This window comes from Euphorbia lathyris, chromosome 10 (genome assembly GCF_963576675.1).
Source record: "Euphorbia lathyris chromosome 10, ddEupLath1.1, whole genome shotgun sequence".
NCBI lineage: Eukaryota > Viridiplantae > Streptophyta > Magnoliopsida > Malpighiales > Euphorbiaceae > Euphorbia > Euphorbia lathyris.
In genome coordinates, this window is record NC_088919.1 from 1091733 (window position 1) to 1112469 (window position 20737).

At 37.1% G+C, this 20737-nt stretch overlaps 2 protein-coding genes across 3 annotated transcripts; one reads left to right on the forward strand and one right to left on the reverse strand.

The window, feature by feature from the left end:
* The first annotated feature begins 917 nt into the window (after positions 1 to 917).
* Positions 918 to 9577, forward strand: LOC136209177 (cystathionine beta-lyase, chloroplastic). 2 transcript variants are annotated; one of them, XM_066000577.1, is made up of 14 exons: positions 918 to 1054; positions 1548 to 1653; positions 2473 to 2641; positions 2725 to 2837; positions 4237 to 4307; positions 4451 to 4542; positions 5527 to 5614; positions 5698 to 5809; positions 6905 to 7001; positions 7081 to 7162; positions 7695 to 7812; positions 8534 to 8641; positions 8727 to 8829; positions 9219 to 9577. In XM_066000577.1, exons 2-14 carry the CDS (start codon positions 1582 to 1584, stop codon positions 9392 to 9394), a joined length of 1401 nt encoding a protein of 466 aa, XP_065856649.1. In that variant the 5' UTR covers positions 918 to 1054; positions 1548 to 1581; the 3' UTR covers positions 9395 to 9577. The 2 variants fall into 2 exon arrangements, with proteins under 2 accessions (XP_065856649.1, XP_065856650.1); XM_066000578.1 differs by lacking the exon at positions 1548 to 1653.
* Positions 9578 to 17657: 8080 nt separating this feature from the next.
* Positions 17658 to 18617, reverse strand: LOC136208952 (uncharacterized). Its single transcript, XM_066000252.1, has 2 exons — positions 18371 to 18617; positions 17658 to 18286 (listed from the first exon to the last, which is right to left on the reverse strand). Exons 1-2 carry the CDS (start codon positions 18615 to 18617, stop codon positions 17658 to 17660), a joined length of 876 nt encoding a protein of 291 aa, XP_065856324.1.
* Between the last annotated feature and the right edge of the window lie 2120 nt (positions 18618 to 20737).

Here is a 20737-nt window from a genome sequence, read left to right on the forward strand (position 1 = left end):
AATTAATATTATTTATTATAGATTATTGATGATAATAATAATAATAATATATATGTAAAAAACAATAAAATATTAATAAAAGTGTTAGGTAGAATGAAATAAAGTAGAGAATATGCTTTTTGATATAATAAATGGTGTAGTGAGTTGGAGAAAAAGTAGAATTTCATGTATAGAAAATAGAAAATGGAGATATAGATAGCGTAATGGATAGGGATGTAATCGAACCGAGCCAACCCGAGTTTTGGCCTGCTTAGACTCGGCTCGCTATAAAATTAACAAGCTCGAGCCCGAGCTGAGCTTTAGCTTGCTCAAGCTCGGCTCAGCTGATTAGAAAATAAACGAGCTCGAGCCGAGTTTCAAGTCCAAAATTCTATTTGAACTTTGTTCATTAAGAAAATTATCTAACCATAAATTGTCAGTGAGTAAATCGTTAATTATATTTATGAAGTTTGCTTGCAAATAACTCTTTAATGGTGTACATAAACAAACTCACAAAGAAAATTCATAAATAAATAAATGCTTACAAATAGTTCGTCTATTACTTATTTATTATATTTGTGAACGAACTCATCTAATAGCAAATGAAATAATATTAAATTTATATATTTGTAAACTAACACAAAATTATATAGTTTTCTACAAAACTAAAAATTGTTCCTAAATATTCTAATTGAATATGCTTGCGAGCTTTTGAGCCGAGATTTGGCCTGTTTAAGTTCGGCTCGTTTACGAACCCAGTAAATCATGTTCACGAGCAGCTCGTTTACAAATCGAACCGATTGACCCGAGATTTTATCGAGCCGACCACCGAACCGTTCATGAGCGGCTCGGCTCAGAGATCAATGTTGGTGAATTATGCACGTATTGTATATAGACACATATTTATGTAGATTCATACGCATCTTTCATCATTTTGTTGTGATTTCCACGCGCTCTTACTTGTTCTCTCTCCTAGTCGATTTCCATTCTCAGTCTGCATCTTCCCCACCCGAACAAACATATTCTGCTCTACTGCTTAACTTATTACACTCACTAGCCACCGCCGTCGGGAAAGGTAGAACCTCATCACACTTTCACTCTTTTCTTTTACATTATGGTCTGGATGGAGTAATTAGATTAGATCACTATTAGATTGTTTGATTTCAACCTTGCTTTAAACTGTGCAATTTTAAAGATGAGTTTGATCTCATATCCCCAACTTCCAGTTCGAGAATTCAATGGCATCTCGAGCAATGTTGTTTTCTCAATATTTACTTCTAATAAAATATGTTTTCTTCTTCTTCCTCTTTTCTTATATGGTGTTTGTATCAATAACATGAATCTTTCGCTGCATTTAGGATTTTGAGGAAAGAGAGATAACAGTGTTGGGCAACTACTAATTTTTTTTTTTTGCTCGAGAGGCACTATTTGAAAATTCACGTGGTCAGGGCATATAAAATCTGAAAGTCTTTCTAATTTTGGGGTTTTACCCCCAAGTTTTAAACCTCAAGAGACCTCTGAAATTTTCGAATTATATTTATTGTTTATCTCTATTGATGTTCTTTTAGGAAACGAGAAATTACCCAGAAAGAGAAAGCGACAATGTTAGCTATTGGCAGCTCTAATAGTGTTTATTCAGGCATCAGTTGCAATCCTTCACTCAGAGAGCTTCAGGTCTCTCTCGGGCTTTTCATTCCCTTAGTCTCAATGTGATTGCCGCCTATGACTTTTTTTTTTTTTTTCATGTTTACAAGGCTCTATTGATAGTAATAATAGAAATAAAATATACGAGTAATAGACTAGTTGGTGATAAGAATAGAATCTAATACCTGAAGATGAAATGAGTGGCTTTGGCTATGCCAATTTTGTAAATGCGAAAAATTTATAACCCACTATGAGAAATGTGAATAACGAGGGAGCAATTGTAGATGGGTAGCATTTGTGAGGCACTATTATTATTATTATTTTTTATTACTTTTGTTCTTATCGTTTTAGTGCATTAGAAGTATGGATGCAGTCTGTTAATTCCTTTGAACACTTTATCTGTTGATCTTACTTTTATTAAATTTTATTCAAAATTCTGTAATTTATAATAAATGTCACAACCGAAGGATTTTAATCGAGATTCATAATATTGCTCTTGTTGTTATTGTTAAATTATATGCTTTGCTGCTGTTGTTCCTTTTGATTTAAAAATTGGGGTGCTGTCCATGATCAGACATGACAGCCTTATGATCATTGCAACATAGATGCTCCAGGAAAGGAAAGCATGTCTTAGAAGCAAAAGGAGTATGGAGTATGAGTATTACCAAGGAACAAACAGATGAAAATTAACTGTTAGACTGAGTAGGCTTGATTAAACTATATTTAACAATTAGTGAAAAGTAAAACGGCATGCTGTAAATATGACGTTAGTTGTTCCTTTTGTATGCTTTTCATGCCTTGTTCACTAAATACAAAACTTTAACATGCTCTTCTTTGGTGCATGTATAGGTATCCACAAATCGGAAATTCGTACGATGTTTTTGGTTTAGGAATGAGAGTAATTTACGGGAGAAAGGTTTAATCTTAACAAAAAAGTTTGAACTCAAATGCTCAATGGACAAACAAGTGGATGTTCACGTTTCATCTTTGGTTGATGTTGTAGCAGAGCACTTAAATGGTTTGTAAAATTATGTTTATTCAATTTTCTGGTCTAAGTTTTATTTGGTGCTCATAATTTCTTATGTTCATCCTATTTTGTAGAAATGGGAATAAAGGAGCCAGGTATTTCGACGATATTGATGAACTTTGAGAATAATTTTGATCCTTATGATGCAATAAGTACACCGCTTTACCAAACAGCTACGTTTAAACAGGTATTTCGATGTTTAATTTTGCGAACTGGGACTGATATTGATACTTGCACTGCTGAACTTCAAGTGAATATAGATTTGAAGCATATCGTTTGGCCCTATATGTTGTCTACGAAGGTGGAGAGGGCTAAATGGTCGATAGTTGCTTTAGATTTACAAGTTTTCCGTGAGTGCTTTATTCAAGTTGCATTTTAGCAATGGGTTTGATTTAGCATCTGTTAGCTTTCTTCATGAACAAAGCACTCATGGAAAACTAAGTTGATGCTTTGCAGATCATATGAATAAAGCACTCATGGAAAACTAAGTTGATAATTTGCAGATCTTAAATTGAAATCCTTCTCTCACTTCAAATCTACCATTCATATACAGGTGAATATATTAAATTTATATTTAATCTGACGACCTAAGAGGTTGAATACAACTATATATAAAAACATTCTTATAATGCCAACACATCAAGGAACATTCCCATCAACAAATTTAGACCCTAATATGTCCATGCCAGCTCATGTCACTTTAAATTGGTTTAGTTAGACTAAGTAACAATGTAGTTATAACTGTTAACAACAAGCCTGAAATTGATCCCAGGTATAAGGTTCGGCTTAATATTGGACAGTTTCATATGTTAGGGGTATATTTCAACTTCCCCAAAAAAGTTAGGGGCATATTTGGTCCTTATCCCTACATCTTCTGATTCTCTTCAGTCTCTTTAGCACTTTTTGTCTATTAGTAAAATAGAAACATTTTCTGAGATCATAGGGTATACTTGATTCTTCTATAACCAATTTATCAATGGAACATAATCTTTTGAATTAATTAGAGTTTGATACCCTGTTTGAATATTCCTTGCCCTCCAAATATTTTAATGAATGGGTGAACATATCTTAACAATGCATATCAAGTAAAGGAGCTTGATATTTAGAATGATTGAATATCAGTAAGAGTGGAATGATAATAACCATATTAGCTTATTCAGTTAATAAATACACACTGGGACGAATACCTGTTTGAACTTCAAGTGCTTTAATATATGGTATCTGGAGAATGGACAATCATGATGTGTTACAAAAGTTTGGAGAAGATTTGCATTCTTATGAATTTAGAAGTTTGGGAAAGCAGATGTACATGAAATTGGGAAGAGGTGCTGGGTGTTGAACCCAAGACCCTGGGCGTCCTTTGTGATCCTCTCCCTATCCACCTATTGATGAATGATACTCTATCTTCTTTCTTCAGTTTCATATTTGGCAATGTATCTCTCTGAATGTGTATCCCAGTTTAGTAAAGCAATGTGACACTTTACTTTATCTGTATATTTTGCTACGTTTTGTAGTAATGTCTTGTGTAGCATGATAACTCTATTTTGTTATTTATCTAAATCTTACTTTCACACACTGTATTCCAGCCATCTGCAACTGAAAATGGTCCATATGATTACACCAGAAGTGGGAATCCAACCAGGGATGCTTTGGAGAGGTGTATTTTGCATGTTTGTGCCCATAATACTTTGGAAAAAAAGCATTTCTTAACAATCTTCAAATGGATGTTCTCTGTTTATTTGCTCTGTATTTGTTTTTTCTTGGAAGCTTAATAATTCTATTTTTTTCATATTTTTTTAGCCTCTTGGCAAAGCTAGATAAGGCAGATAGAGCATTTTGCTTCACAAGTGGAATGGCTGCTTTGGCTGCCGTCACTCATCTTATTGGAACTGGTATGTTTTTGTTCTCTTTTGTCGTTTGTTTTACCTGCACAACAACACTGCATGTCTGTTAAATCAGGTTCTTATGTACAGTTTGAATTTATTGGTGGAAATAATTGACAAATAAGATCGTAGGTTTTATGCTATTCTTAATTATGATTATTAGAAATTTGAGTTCATGACTTCATGGAAAATTTACATAAGATAGGGCATCATTCTGGGTGCAGGCTCACCTTATTATTGAATAAACGACATGTTCAGAAGCCTAAATTTGGATTGGAGGTGCTCTTTCCTTTATTTTATGCTCACTTTATTGTTGTATATTTGACACATCTCATTGGTTCACAAGGCGTGTCTTTTACTTATGGGTGCAGTTTGATTGTGGACTGGAGGATATATATTTGCAGGCTTCATGCTTAATATGATAGGAGTCTTATGCAATTGTACCCAATTGCTGGATTTGACAATATTTCAGAGATTTGCCTCTTAATATTGAGTGTTCAATACCCATGTTACATATCATATATGTGAAAATGCCAAGTACTTAAAAGGGGAAGCAAAATGTGTTCACGTAGCCATATTGTTATGGCTTATGATATCCATTAATGTAACTTTGGTTGTAATGATTTACAAGGTCTGTACTGTACCATGTGCAAGTTTAATATGCTTTATCCAAATTATGCTAATTATGAAGCATTTTATCTGAGGGCGAGCCTTGGCGCAACGGTAAAACGTTGTTGCCGTGTGACCAGAGGTCACGGGTTAGAGTCTTCGGAGCGGCCTCTTGCCAATTAAATTGGCAAGGGAAGGCTTGCCCCCAATACACCCTTGTGGTGGGACCCCTCCCCGGACCCTCGCTCAGCGGGGACGCGTAATGCGACCGGGCCGCCCTTATGAAGCATTTTATCTGGTAGATTCATCATTAAGTCTATTGTTTCATGGATAACAATACTTTATTCCTCTGGATTTTGCTGACTCGTGGAAGTTTCATCTTAGGTGAGGAAATTGTTGCTGGAGATGACATTTATGGTGGTTCTGACCGGTTGTTGTCCCAAGTAACCCCAAAATCTGGAATTATCGTCAAGTTAGTACATCCTTTCCGAATTTTTCTCCAGTCTGATTTTGCAGCAACTGAATTCTGAAATGGTTCTGCTCAACAATGTGAAGACGAGTAAACACTAGCAATCTCGATGAGGTAGCATCTTCAATTGGTCCTACAACAAAGCTCGTGTGGCTCGAGAGCCCAACCAATCCTCGTCAACAAATTTCCGATATTCGTGTAAGAGGCATGCTTGTGATTTAGTCTTTTTTCTTACTATTGTTTTTAGTTTATGGATATAGAACTATACCAAATTGACCACTTCAAAGTATGTATTAAGTTAAAACATTGGTATAGTATTTGTAAAATTCACACATCAGTTTCTACTTTCATAGAAGTGAATTAAGTACCTTGTTGGAGAATTATATTCTTTAATCTGCCGATTTAAACTTGTGTTCATGGTGGCAAAAGAAATGAGTAGCACTGCGGGTGCTGAGTTTTTTCGGTTTGTTTAGACTTCTATAATAAATGAGCTGAAAATTTAGCTATCCATCCAGGGTTATTTATAACTAGACAAGCTGAGCTGGATAGAGTTGTTTTACCTATGGGTTCATGAGCCTAAATAAGTCTATATCAAGCCAAAATCTCCCTTGACAAATTTGAATTCCATGGAAAATTATTCATAATTTAGTGAAATATAAAATTGTGAAATATGTATTTAAAACAATACAATTTTTGATCAAAAAAGTAGTCATAAATTAACTTCTTTATATCCATTATTTTATAATCTTACATATAATACATAAAAGCATCAATGTTACTAGCAATTGAGCTTAAACCAGCTGATCATGATTAAAATGAACTGGACATACCTTGCTGAATGAACTGCATACACATGAACGGGCTTGAATGGACCTTTATTGAGCCAAACCATCAAGTTCACAAATGTCTTGATTTATTTGCAGCTCTGCTTGCCTCCCTTGATATTTAAGTAAAACAAACTTTTTAGTCTCTAGTTTTATGTAAAAGGTGCTAAAATCTTGTCCATGACAAAAATTGAAGTACTGAAGTTTATGTGATCTTAGTGGCAGGACTAAAATTTAGTTAAATTAAAAGGCTGAGGACCATTGGATTTGTTTTTGAAAATCGAGCATTCAAGTGAGAATTTTAATATCCTTATGCACCTCTAGGTTTACTCTTTTTTGTATCAAAGTTCAATGGATTGATGTTGACCCCTTCCCTTGACAGGGATATAACCTATTCTTTTTCTGTTCTGTTTTATTTGATTCTAATAGCTTACTCATCTTTTGTTAATTTCCTGTTTTCTTTCCTAAGGAAATTGCAAAGATGGCACACAAGCATGGTGCTCTTGTCCTGGTAGATAATAGTATTATGTCCTCTGTACTATCTCAGCCCTTAGAACTTGGTGCAGGTATGAATTTGCAATCCTTTAACTGTGTGAACTGCAGTGCTTAATGCTGTTAATATTGATTACATTTTGCTCCTTGCAGACATAGTGATGCACTCAGCTACTAAATTTATATCTGGGCACAGTGATGTTATGGCAGGAGTACTTGCTGTAAAAGGAGAAAGGTTGCATCCCTAAGCTTGTTTATTTGTGCAGCAGATATATTAAATGCCTTCAATTTCCTTTCATTAGTTTCTGTTACTATCTTCAGTTTTTAGCCGAACCTTGTGCATCTGTTGCAATGCTGAGCATGATTCCATGCTTTTTATGTGTTAACTTAAATAAATATCATCATAAATAAATTAAATACAACTGCACTCGTATGTTACTGATCCGAAATATATAAATGCACATTGTTTTCTGATTTTGTTAAGAAAAGTGGATGGAAATTCTGTAATTTATTTATTTTTCCCAGCCTTATTCTTTATTTTTGTGTTAAATTATTTCACTTTCACAGTACGATATGTTTTCCAATATGTGTATCTAAATACACTTGTTTATGTACCTTGCTAATTGTTTTCTATCGCAATTTCTTCCAAGCTCAACTAATATAATTGACTACCTACAGATGTCATGAATTTACTAGTTTTCGTTCTGTAGTATCTCTCCTCCATTCTGCTCCACTTGGGTTAATTTCCCTTTTTTTGGTTTTTTCAGTTTGGCCAAAGATTTGTATTTCCTGCAAAATGCAGAAGGCTCTGGGTTAGCACCATTTGACTGTTGGATTTGTTTACGAGGTATTAAGACCATGGCTCTACGTGTGGAGAAACAACAGGTGCAACGTGAGAAACCTTGGAGTGGAAAATTTCACATTTCTTCTATTTCCTGCAACAAATTATTTTTGGATTACATGCATTTTTACTTGCATATTCTATGTTGATATAATTGTGTTCATGTATTTTATTTTGACACTTATAAAAGCAATTGATAAATTGGTGTCTGATTTGGAACTTTTGTGAATATGTTGATAAATGCCAATCTTTGCAGAGATTTCACCACAACTGACTGGCAGTGTGCAACTCTAGTGGAAATCTAGAGTAATTGAGGAATGATAAATGTCAATGGTTAATTTTTAAACCTTTTTTTCTAGATTTAGTTCAAAGTTTTTCCTACTTTGGTGAATAGTAGCTTCTGTGATCCTAGCAGTACTGACCTAACTTTTGAAATATTTATCATTCTGAGACAAGCCTTCTTACAAGTTAAGGTTTTAATTGGTGCTTTTATCCGTATATACTTTGTGTTTGTTCTGTAAATTGGTTGATCTGCCTAATGCAAATGATGACGATAGTTGTTGAATGAAAATGTTGGAACTGAACTCCGTTTGAAAATTATGCATATTCCATCTGATTTTCTGAACTTTTTTCCCCATCTTGTTTGTGGTGATTATTAACATGTTTGAAGGATCCAAAGACTTGTTTCCTTGCAATATTCCAGCTTATTCTCAATAATTTTTTTGCAGTGGAGATTTTATATGTGTAATTTCGTCTCTTGGGCAGGACAATGCACAGAAGATTGCTGAGTTTCTTGCATCACATCCACGAGTGAAGAAAGTTAACTATGCTGGTCTTCCTGGTCATCCTGGACGAGATTTACACTACTCTCAGGTGCCAGCCTTTGTCTGGGGCTTTCGATAATTCCGCAGTTTGAAACCGCATTCATTATATGAACTCCAATGTTTTTCTCTTGTAGGCAAAAGGTGCAGGTTCCGTGTTCAGCTTTTTGACAGGATCATTGGCACTCTCGAAGCACATTGTCGAGACTACCAAGTACTTCAGCATAACTGTCAGTTTTGGTAATCCTCCTTTCTATTCAAGCTCATTCATGACCGGAAAAAACATTTTCATATCAAGGCATATAAGATATATCCGCACGTGTATGCATATATGTACATGGGTTAAAGTATCATGAGGCTCCTGAACTTTGCTGGTTTACACATTGAGTTATTGAACTTTTAGTTTTATATATTGAGCCCTTGATCATTTGTAAACATGTAGCTTTATAAATAATGAGCTCAATGTGTAAAAATAAATAATGAGCCCTGTCTCCGGAATATTGGGGTTAAGGGTGTGAAGGGAGCGTGATTTTTTTTTTTTTTTTTTTTAAATCTATGCCCAGTGTATAATTGGCTCCCAGTGAAGTTGTCCTGTATTCACCACTGAAGGTAGTTGTTGATTTATGCAGGAAGTGTGAAGTCCCTTATAAGCATGCCCTGCTTTATGTCTCATGCAAGTATACCAGCTAGTGTGCGAGAAGCCAGGGGTCTGACCGAAGATCTTATTCGTATCTCTGTGGGGATAGAGGATGTTAATGATTTAATTGCTGATTTAGATCATGCACTCACAACTGGGCCATTATAAGCATTTTTTTTTTTTTTACTATCTGTGCTTTAGGATGCAAGCAATTGAGGAAACAATTGGATTCAGGAATTTTTTTGGGTGTAATTTTTCACTATGAACATCACATTTCAAATCGAGGTTACCTCTTTTAGGATGTGTAGGAATTCAATCTGATTAATATAAAAGCTATTGAGCTTTAACTAACAGCTTATGTTATATCAAGTTATCGAGGGGTTCGAATCCTGGTAACTTCCATTTATATAGCAAGATGATTATGTGTCCTTAACTAACAGCTTATATTTTATATCAAGTTATCAAGGGGTTCGAATCCTGGTAACTTCCATTTATGAAAAATGGATTTCAACCTATAGCAAGATGATTATGTGTTGTACCCGCTTCAAGTCCAGGGGCATTTACATGCAGGATGCGTTAGAGATTATAATAAGGGAATGAATGTAAAATGCCACTTTTAGAGGAGACATTTTGCTTTATAGTTTTCCTCATTGTTGCACGTGTCTGTTTTAAATTTGTAATTGTTTTGTTTTTTACTGTTTTTAGGGTGTTTTTGGGCGTTGGTGACTGGTTTTTGAATCTGTTTCTTTATCTAGATTTTTGTCATTTTCGATTGGATTTCGTTGAGTGTTACTTTATTTCTTATCCTGTATTTTGTTTTTCTTTCATTTGATTGTTTTGTTGTATTCGCCTTTTTTTTTTGTCATTCCTTATTTGATTTGTTTAGTTTTTTGAGTTTTTTTTTTGCCAATAGAAAACCATAGTAAGAAATTTGGTTTCATTATCTTTCTGATAACGATGAAGCATCTACTTCTCGTTTGGAGGGTTCAGAGGGGAACCTTTGGTTGATGTCATGGAGGATTTGAGATTTCTTTTGTTGAGGAAAAGATTATTAAGGATGATGTTTTTTTTTTTGAAGAAACATAAGAAAGAGTAGGTGAAGAAGTTGAGTGTCATGTATGTTTAGATCAAGTGAATATCGATTGAACATGTTTTGTAAGACATGTTTTAGTAATTTTCCAAACTTAGGTGATTTGAGTTATCATAGTTAGTTGATACATTGTTTTATTATGAACAAGGTTCATCAAGAGGACATGTTATGTATGTATACCGATGTAGGTGGTGTTAGGTTGAGGTTTGACATCGAAGAGTTTTTTTTATGGTTAGTGGCCCGAGTTGTTATGAAAATAGAGAATTTCTGAATGGGAAATGAAGAAAATTTGATTGATAAGTATTTGATTGATAAGTATTTTGGTGTGAAGAAGGTGGTGAATGTTGATGATTTAGTAATAATAAGACTAATTTGGAGTGTGATGAGAACTGTGTTAAAATGTTTAGGTCTATTTTCTGGTATAGATTTGGACTGTAAGTACTCGTGAGGACGGAAATTTTTTATTTGACTATTAAAAATTTGATTTTTTTTTTTTTTTTTGCAAATTTGAATTGTTATGTATTTTCAGTTGTGGATGATGAGATATGTTTTATTGTTGAAAATTTATTTTGTAAGAGAGCAAGTTCAAATTTTCCTATGAATTGGCTTTCTATTGAGAAGTTTTACAGTAAAAGTGATGTTCAGAGTGTGATGTTTTCAAAGTTTAGATATTTCTAAAACATTTAATTAATTATTTTTGTTTTGGTTTTTTTATGAAAATATATATATTTTTTATTTTATTTTTTTAAAAAAATTGCGCACAATGCGCTTACATTAAAGAAAAAAGAAAAATCCCCACCAGAGTGTGATGTTTTCAAAGTTTAGATATTTCTAAAACATTTAATTAATTATTTTTGTTTTGGTTTTTTTTATGAAAATATATATATTTTTTATTTTATTTTAAAAAAAAATTGCGCACAATGCGCTTACATTAAAGAAAAACGAAAAATCTCCACCAGACCCGGATGTGATTCGAATCCATGACCTCCCAAAACATAGGTAAGCTCTCAACCACTAGGCTAAGAGCTTCACCACAAGGATGAAAGATGATTTTGTTGCTGTGTTTGATTTTAATTTTCAATTAGACGAGGATGAAAGATATGATTTTGTTTGTAATTGTTGAAAACATGTGAAAAAGATATTGAAAGATATGAAAAGTAGTATTGAAGTCCTTATTTCAAAGAGGTTTTTTTTGGTGTGATTTGCAAGATCATGTTGCATCTATTGAAGGTTGCAAAGGTGATTTTATTGGTAGTTATAGTGAGCAATTATAGACGTATTCAAGTGGTAAAATTAAAGATAATGTTGTTATGAAGAGAATTCATGATTAAGTAATCTCATTGATGTGTCATTTGACAAAGTGTTCAAGATGTTTGATGGTATTTAAGTGGTAAAAATGAAGATAATTTTACATGATATCACCTACTAATACCTTTGAGACTTAAACATGTGACAATAGATAAATCTATGTATCATGTTTTTTCAAGTCGGATCTTCAATTCTAATGATCTTCTTCATCGGATCCATGCAACTGCTTAGATATCTGAATATCTAAAACTTGTGAGATCAGCTCACTGTTTACAACAAAAGACATTGTTATATGCAAGTCTCAACAACATTATGCTAATCCCTAAACATATTACTTGCCTTGTAACAACTTTAAGTTTATTGACTTATTATAAAATATAGTCTCGCTTCATGCTTGTATAAACACTTTATGATTACTTCAGTAAAATCAAGATTCCCTTTTATTTAACTAGTTTAGTTGTGATAACAGTTTAATGCCTTTATATAATTAAACATACTACATCTCATGAAATAAATAATAAAGAACAATTCATTTACAATTAGTTTATATCCTAAAACAATTGTCTATACGACATAAAACCCCAACAATTCGCCTCTTGAACTTGCATAAGTGGTATACTTTTCAAAGTATTCTCTTATTCTGCCATGTGAATATAAGAAGTTAATCATGTTACTTTAAGTAAGCTGAGAGAGTTTCTAATGTATTAAATTGTGTAAATAGTTCATTAAGAAGAAAATGCTTAATGCATATTTACACCCTTAAACTTGACACGTTTTGCCTATAGGCACCCTGAACTTTTAAAATAACTCATCACACACCTGTATTTCGCTGTTAAAAACCTATCACACAACTATACTTTGCTCATTTGGATCTCCTGCACACAAAATCGTTGATATGACATCTTTGATAGTTGAGGTGGCATGCGTACTATAGGAAAAAAAGAAAAGCGCGTGAGTTTGTTCTGTATGCCTCCTCATCTGTCAAAGATGAGAAATCAACGATTTTGTGTGCAGAAGGCCCGAAAGAACCAACTATAGGTGTGTGATTGGTTTTTAAAACCAACTATAGGTGTGTATATGTGTGTGATATGTTATTTTAAAAGTTCAGGATGCCAATAGGTAGAACGTGTCCAGTTTAAAAGTGTAAATATGCATTAAGCCGAGAAAAAAAAAAAAAAGATTGGAGGAATACTGAAATCCATAAATTAGTAGAGAAATGAACAAAAAAAACAAGTACATGAATTAGATGAGCAGGTGAAAGAAGGCTAAATAGTAGGGCAGCATCCACCAAACTGAGTAAACAATTTCAATAACTCCCATTGTCTTGTTCTTCAAATACTACATCACAAATATATATATTCATTTCCATTTGCTGCCCCAAAACTGTCCACATCATTAATCCAACCATTCTCATCATCCAATAATAATGTCTGTTTTGCACTTGTTCAATCTCAACTCGAGTAATACACGGGATATTTGGTGGTTCATTTTTTACATCCCGTTTATGTGGGCGACTATATACCGCACTAAAATTCCGGTTCACCGCCCTGTATTGACCTTTTTACCCTTCTCATTATTTCAAATATAAGTTTTGAAAATTCCAAATCCTCTCAACTTATTTTCCATTCTAAAAAAAACCGACCAAAAACGAGATGGCACGAAGAGGAGGCATCGGCAAAGGATACATGGGTATTACGGTAAGTATTTCCATAAAAAAAATTATCAAAATCGTGAGTAATCGGGCCGAAATTCGGGATTAAAATCCCAGAATTTGGCCTAGGCGGGCGACACGCTCCATCTCCACCTACGGTGGAGATGGAGCGTGTCGAGCGATCCACCCTATGGTGGATCGCACGGCGCACGCGCTCCATCGTAAGGTGGAACGCGCGGCGCATGCGCTCCACCATGGGGTGGGTCGCTCGTCGTACGCGTTCCACTTAAGGTGGAACGCGTACAACGCATGCGCTCCACCTTATGGTGGAGCGCATACGCCACCCGTTTGGCCTAAGGGCCAAACGTTTGCGGCGCACTGGTCGGCCCTAAGGCCGACTGGTGCGCCGCACCCGTTTGGACCATAGGGCAGGTGGTGTAAACCACCCGCCCAGGCCAAAAAAGGGCAAATTTTGAATTTTTTTTTTAAAAAAATTGCACGGACCGGGCGTAGGCAGACCCGAACGTATAGAAAAAAAAAATTATGTTAAATTGAATATACCTTATAAATAAATAATATTACAGGATCAGGAGGGAGCTGACCCTAGACGCACGTCTTCACGTCCTGTTACTGCATCTGCTCGGCGGGACCGGGAGGAGCAGCAGCGGTTCATGGCGGACGCCCGGAGGGCACATGCTGCATAGGCGGAGCGTGCTGAGGGACGGGATGAGGCGGCTGATATAGACATGGACGGGGATGCTTCTATGCATCGTCCTAGTGCTGATACTATCCCCATAGATCGTGGCGTTGTGACGAGGGGTCGAGACGGACGATTTTCTTCTACCGCAGCATCTTCTTCTGGTAAGAGAAATTAAAAAATGTGTTTATTTGTATTTGTGTTAATCGTGATTATTGAAAAATATACTAAAAAATTAATGTAAACCGTTTGCTGTAATTTCAGGTAGCAGCAAGCGATCGAGGAGTGTAGAGGATGACTGGGTTGTGAAGGACCCCGTCCCCGGGGGTCCATTTGATGGTGCTGTGATCCCGAGCTTTTTGGGACATATTGCATGTGCTATATGGGCCGGTCAGGATAGGGACGTCCTTAGGTGTCATACCAGATCAGGGTATTGCACGAAGCTGAGATTATGGTACAGTGGTTCTTCCCGGACGATTCAGTCGCATATCGAGTCATCTGGCTTGTTCCATTTACCTGGTATTATGCACAGTCACATAGATGCTGCTCTGATCACGGCATTTGTAGAGCGGTGGCAGCCAGACACGTCATCATTTCACATGCCATTTGGCGAGATGACCATTTTGATGCATGATGTGTGGGAGATATTGCGCATCCCCGTAGATGGTGCCATGGTGACTGCTTATGCGACTGTTGATGAGCTTAAGGAGTGCGTGATGGATTTGTTTGGGGTGACTCGGGTTCAGTTAGATGCCCGTCATTATGCTTCTGGTGGTATACGAGCCGCTTCCGTCATGGAGCACTGTAGAGGTGATCGGATTCCTGAGACCCAGGCTATAGCTTGGACGTGGCTGATGCTCGGTTCCACCTTGTTCGTAGACAAGAGTGGTGACCGCATCCGACCTTCTTGTCTGTTAGAGGTGCAGGACTCGGCGGCTGGAGCCGTTGGACTTTCTTGGGGATCAGCTGCACTAGCATATCTATACCGTCATCTTGGTATTGCTACCGGAGGAGATTGCGGGCAGATGACGGGTTGTATGACATTGCTCCAGTCCTGGATTTACGAGTATTTTCCTTGCTTCAGGCCACATCGAGAGGCAGTTATAGTTGACCCGGATCTTCCTAGGGCTTCGTTGTGGCCATCTATATCGATGGAGAAGAGCGATGAGCGGCTGAGAGCATTTCGTGCCCGGCTTGATGTGTTGACAGCAGATGAGGTATACTTGCTTTATAATTATAAATACTGTTCAATTAAAACAAATTTGTGTATTACTTGTATGTGTTAATGTAATTTTATACATCTGTAGGTCATGTGGATGCCGTATGGCCCTGATGCCATTACTGAGACCCCGAGGACTCTATATTCTGGATGGATACGGTATCGGGATGTGATCAAGTCGTACATGCCGGGGCGATGCCTTCGACAGCTTGGACATGTGCAGACCATTCCTAGACCGATATTGCAGCCTTCTAAGGCTGTTCGCCCGTGGACCAGTTTGAAGTATCGTGTAGAGGTGCCAGCTGTGATGGTGCAGGGTATTTGGGACTCTTTTCCCCAGTCGTCCGTCCTTATACTGTCTGTATTCACTCCAGCACATACTCCATTAGATTGTGAGGATCAGTACATGCATTGGTACACCCGTCACTCACACCCTCGTCTACTTCCGGAGATTGTTGCACCCGGACCGGCTGTTTATACTCGCTCAAACAGTGAGATTGTAAGTTATTTTTGGTTTTTCTTTACTGGTCTAGTAATGTGAAATGATATTTACTGAAATGTGAAATGATATTAACCTTGTTTTTTGTTCTTTACTTTTTTACAGTGGGTTAGTCGATTATCTGGCTGGGGTGAAACTGTGTTGGATCACATGAGTCATCTAGACGAGGATGCTGCGATTGTATATAGGCAGTCGTTAGAGGAGATTATGGATGTTTGGCATTTGGCCAAGTGAGTTATGACTGTATTTTGAAGTATTTTAGTACTATTTTGACTGAATTTGGTGGATTGATATTTTAGTACTTTTTTGTGGTATGTTTTGTTATTATTGCAAATTTAAGAATACATTAGAACGACATAAACGGCATAAACTGTAAAAATACATTACAACGACATAAACTGAAAAAAGACATTACAACGACATAAACCGGAAAAAAAAAGACATTAGTCACTATCTTCTTCGTACACCTGAATGTTTGGTGAAGATGTCGCTGGTACACCTGACTGTATTGCAAGGTATATCTCTTTCTCCTCTGCAATATTCGTCTCATATTCCACAGGAAAAATGTTCCATGGAGCATTTCCTCTATTTCTTGGCCAAGCTCGTCCTGGCAGGTAATCGTTCTTTGAAGCGCTGATACTCTGTAGTACTCGAACCTCTAATTTATAGCGATCCCAATTTTTCACGATCGAGTAAGGATAAGTTCGATGAACCTCATGAGAAATTTCAGACTCTGTCCATCTTAAAAAGATGATGGAGTTGAAATTTTTTTTAGGGATGATTCCCCTCTGATTATCACGCAATAGTCTGGCGAACATAGCTTTCCAGTCATCAATAGGCATAAACCACTTCAGAAATGTTTGAATATGACTAGGAATATTTCCTTCATTCAAATTGTTCAACCATTCCTCTAGAGCAAATTCAAAAGGCATGTAATACATATAACATAAGAACCACATCATGTGTAGTGAGTATATTGGAAATTCACCAGCAGACGGAAGCTTGAAGCAAAACATAAATGGAAATTCAGGATGGAACATTGTTGGACTCACAAATGTCTCTCCATATACACGGATTGCGTAGTATTGGTAATCAAGCATCTTCGTCGTGCAATCAGACTTATTCAAAGTTGAAACTATGCTTTTCTCGGGAGGAAAATTAGGGAACTCGTTGGTAAAATCAGATGAAGCCATTTATGTTTGAGAGTTGTCGTTGATCGTAATGTAAAGAGTAAATGTGGATAACTGAAGTAGCAACATTGTTTAATTTTATAGATGGAGAATATAGCCGTTGGAATATAGACGTTGGAATATAGCCGTTGGAATACCACATGTTCGAATATATTAATCAGAATTGATCAGAATTCACCTGTAACATTACAGAACCACACATAATTGATCAGAATTCACCTGTAACATTACAGAACCACACAAAATTCATCACAATTCACCTGTAACATTACAGAACCACACATAATTGATCAGAATTCACCTGTAACATTACAGAACCACACATAATTCATCACAATTCACCTGTAACATTACAGAACCACACATAATTCATCACAATTCACCTGTAACATTACAGAACCACACATAATTGATCAGAATTCACCTGTAACATTACAGAACCACACAAAATTCATCACAATTCACCTGTAACATTACAGAACCACACATAATTGATCAGAATTCACCTGTAACATTACAGAACCACACATAATTCATCACAATTCACCTGTAACATTACAGAACCACACATAATTCATCACAATTCACCTGTAACATTACAGAACCACACATAATTCATCACAATTCACCTGTAACATTACAGAACCACACAAAATTCATCACAATTCACCTGTAATATTATAGAACCACACATAATTCATCAGAATTCACCTGTAACATTACAGAACCATATATAATTCATCAGAATTCACCTGTAACATTACAGAATATCAACCACTAATATCCCCTAAGTTGGGCCAATCTGGTCCACTGTGTCACCCTATCCTGATAGAAGCGCTCCCATCCTACAACGCTTTGGCCTCGGTGCACAAACCACCAGTGTACTATAGGGGGCACCGGAAAGTTAGGCGATAAATTTAAACGTATGTAGTGCTGGCAGTGATTCCCTAAATGAGCTATACAAATCTCACGTGATGGTCTTGTAGCAGTCGATGCGGCATACAATGGTAAGATAGTACCACACAACGCTAATGTGTCCCCACCTGAGAAGCCAAATAACATGATAGCAGAATTGTACATGGTAGCAACCGGCCACAAGTCATCCCAAACGATCATCCAATAATCCGGCGTACAACCTGCACCGTCCCAACTTACTCTACGAAGAGCTGCATCAACAGTATCAACAAACACTCTTTGATACAAACAACGGTTAGCAATTACTTCATTTCGAATGTGATGCCTAACTGTCTGCCACGCTTCTTCATCACCAAAAATGTAAGTTGCTACCGTACGGAAACCACAATTTCCATCACCTACAACGTCGTAGTATGATTCGACGTATGGTTTAATTATGCCAACTATTTTATCGGAATGTACGAATTCAGAACCATGATACGTTTTTCCATCTGCATTCATGTATATTAGTGTAAAACAACTCTATATTGCAAAACAGTTATAAAAAAAAGTTAGGTTTATCAGATATAATTTACCTGATGAGGCAGCATTATGTACCGAGGATGACGAGCTAATTCTGCCACTTCTACCACGACTCCTAGATGAACTAGTAGAACGAGCCCGTCCACGACGAGTTTTATTATATTCCCAAGAACTCGGCATACGTTTTGTGGATTTGCTCACCTTAGGTCGCCCCCGCACGTTAATTTTGACATCGGGTTCGGTGTACTGAGCTTGATCAGGGTGTAGTTGATCATGGATAAACATTGAAATATTACGCATTACGGATGGGTCGGCTTTAGAGACTTGGTCCACTAAGGACTTAAAATATCGCTGCTCCTCGTTCAGATCATTACGCCCGTCATTTTCATCAGTGTGACCATGATTGATTAAAAGTGTTCTCCAAAACACGTGAACACTCTCAGAACTGATCATTTGTTCCAGATCACAAGCTCGTTTCAGTTCACATGCACATGGTATCTGATGCGATGTTCTCAATACACAACCGCAATGCACGTACACTTCATGGCTCAACCCTCTCATATGCTCTAACTCTTGATTCAACAACTGCAGACAATAATGAGAGACTTTGAATACAAGTTGGCTTAATGGGCGTCCGGTGAAAGTGACTGCTTGACGAAGCCGCGACTGTTCAAGCATGTACCTGATACGAAGACAAAATTATTATTAGTTAGTGAAATGATACAACCCTAAATGCAAATTCCAAAATCGCAGTAGAAGAAATTGCAAATACCTTATATTGGTTGCTTGTGATTCAATCTGCTTATGAACCTTCTGCCATACCGTGTCAAGGGACCCAGTTGCCGTATTGAGCCATTGCTTTAGACTAGCATGTTCGCTCTCCACTCGACAAGTAGTTGTGTTACCAAAATGTAGGAACTCCTTTGTCCAAGCAACAACAAACTTCTCCTTATGCACCAACCACGTCTCCTCAACATACGAGATAACTCCTTTGAACCTGCTCATCTTTTCCTTCATCATCATAAGATTGGTCTCGTACTCCTCAATGGTTAATGATTCTAATATTGTTCTCCATTTGCCATTCTTGAATTTAGAGGCAAGGCCTTTATCTCCAATGATTCTATACACACGATCTTCCACATCCTTATTTATATGCCAAGTGCATAGCAAGTGCGCTGCTTGTGGAAAAACTTCTTGTATCGGCTTTAATAACCCAAGCTCCCTGTCACTAACAACAACGGTCGGGTTAAGATCATCCCCAAGCAAAATCTTCAGCCTTTGCAAAATCCAACGATAGCTCCCTTCGGTCTCGTCTTTAACAATAGCATACGCTATCTTGAAGTTATTATTGCATGGCGTCATCCCAACAATCTCAACAAACGGCATTTTGTACTTGTTTGTTTTGTACGTTGAATCAATGCCGATGTACCAGTGGTAAGTCCTGAACATATCAACTGACTCTGGATGTGCCATGAACACATGCGTTATCACACCTGAATCAGCCTGTGTGTAATTGACATATTTGTTCTCCACAGCAATATGGTAGAATTGACTAGCCAGGTCTCTACCTTCAAACGCGTCCCTCCTCATTTTGTCCCTGTAATTATATATGTGTTTAATTACTGAGTTGTCCTCTGGGTGTTTTTCTTTAACTGCTGCTAAAATAGCACAAGGCTTTGCTTGAGCTGAAGACATATCACGCACAATTTGTTTAGATGCGATACTGAGTCCGCTCATTTGCCGACTTCCCTCTGGATACATACGCATTGTATGGTTATGCATTTCAGTTAACCCAGCCTTAGCCTTTATCCCCCATCCCGAAAGGTCTGCATGTTGATAGGCTTTAATCTGAAATTTACAGCGGCACGCTTTAGTTTTACTTTTCCTAATTGCAGGATCTTCATCATTTTTCACAACACCTCTATATCGTTCACCCCGTGAACAGCGCAACAACTTCTGTTTTCCCCTATTTTTGTGCGAAGATATTACAAGCTCAAACCCATTCTGAATAGCTATCTTTTTTGCCCAATCAATAGCATCCTGACTGGAGGGGAAAACGGTATCCGTTATAAAACGCGAACTATAATCAATGTTATCGGGGTTCCAATCTTCTATCGGTACCTGAATATACGAAAAATTTACATTAAAATTACAAAAAAAATACTTCGGGGCTATTTCTCCCGTTCGAAATTAATTCGGGGCAATTTCTGCCCATTTTTGCCTGAACGGGCAGGCTACCCGTTCCACCATAGGTGGAAACGGGCAGCGCGTACTGCCCGTTCCATAGGTGAAACGGGTGGCGCGTACCACCCGTTCCATGGGTGGAGCGGGTGGCGCGTACCACCCGTTCCATTGGTGGAGCGGGTGGCGATTACCACCCGTTCCTTAGGCCGAACGGGTAGTTCATCCGTTCGGCCTAA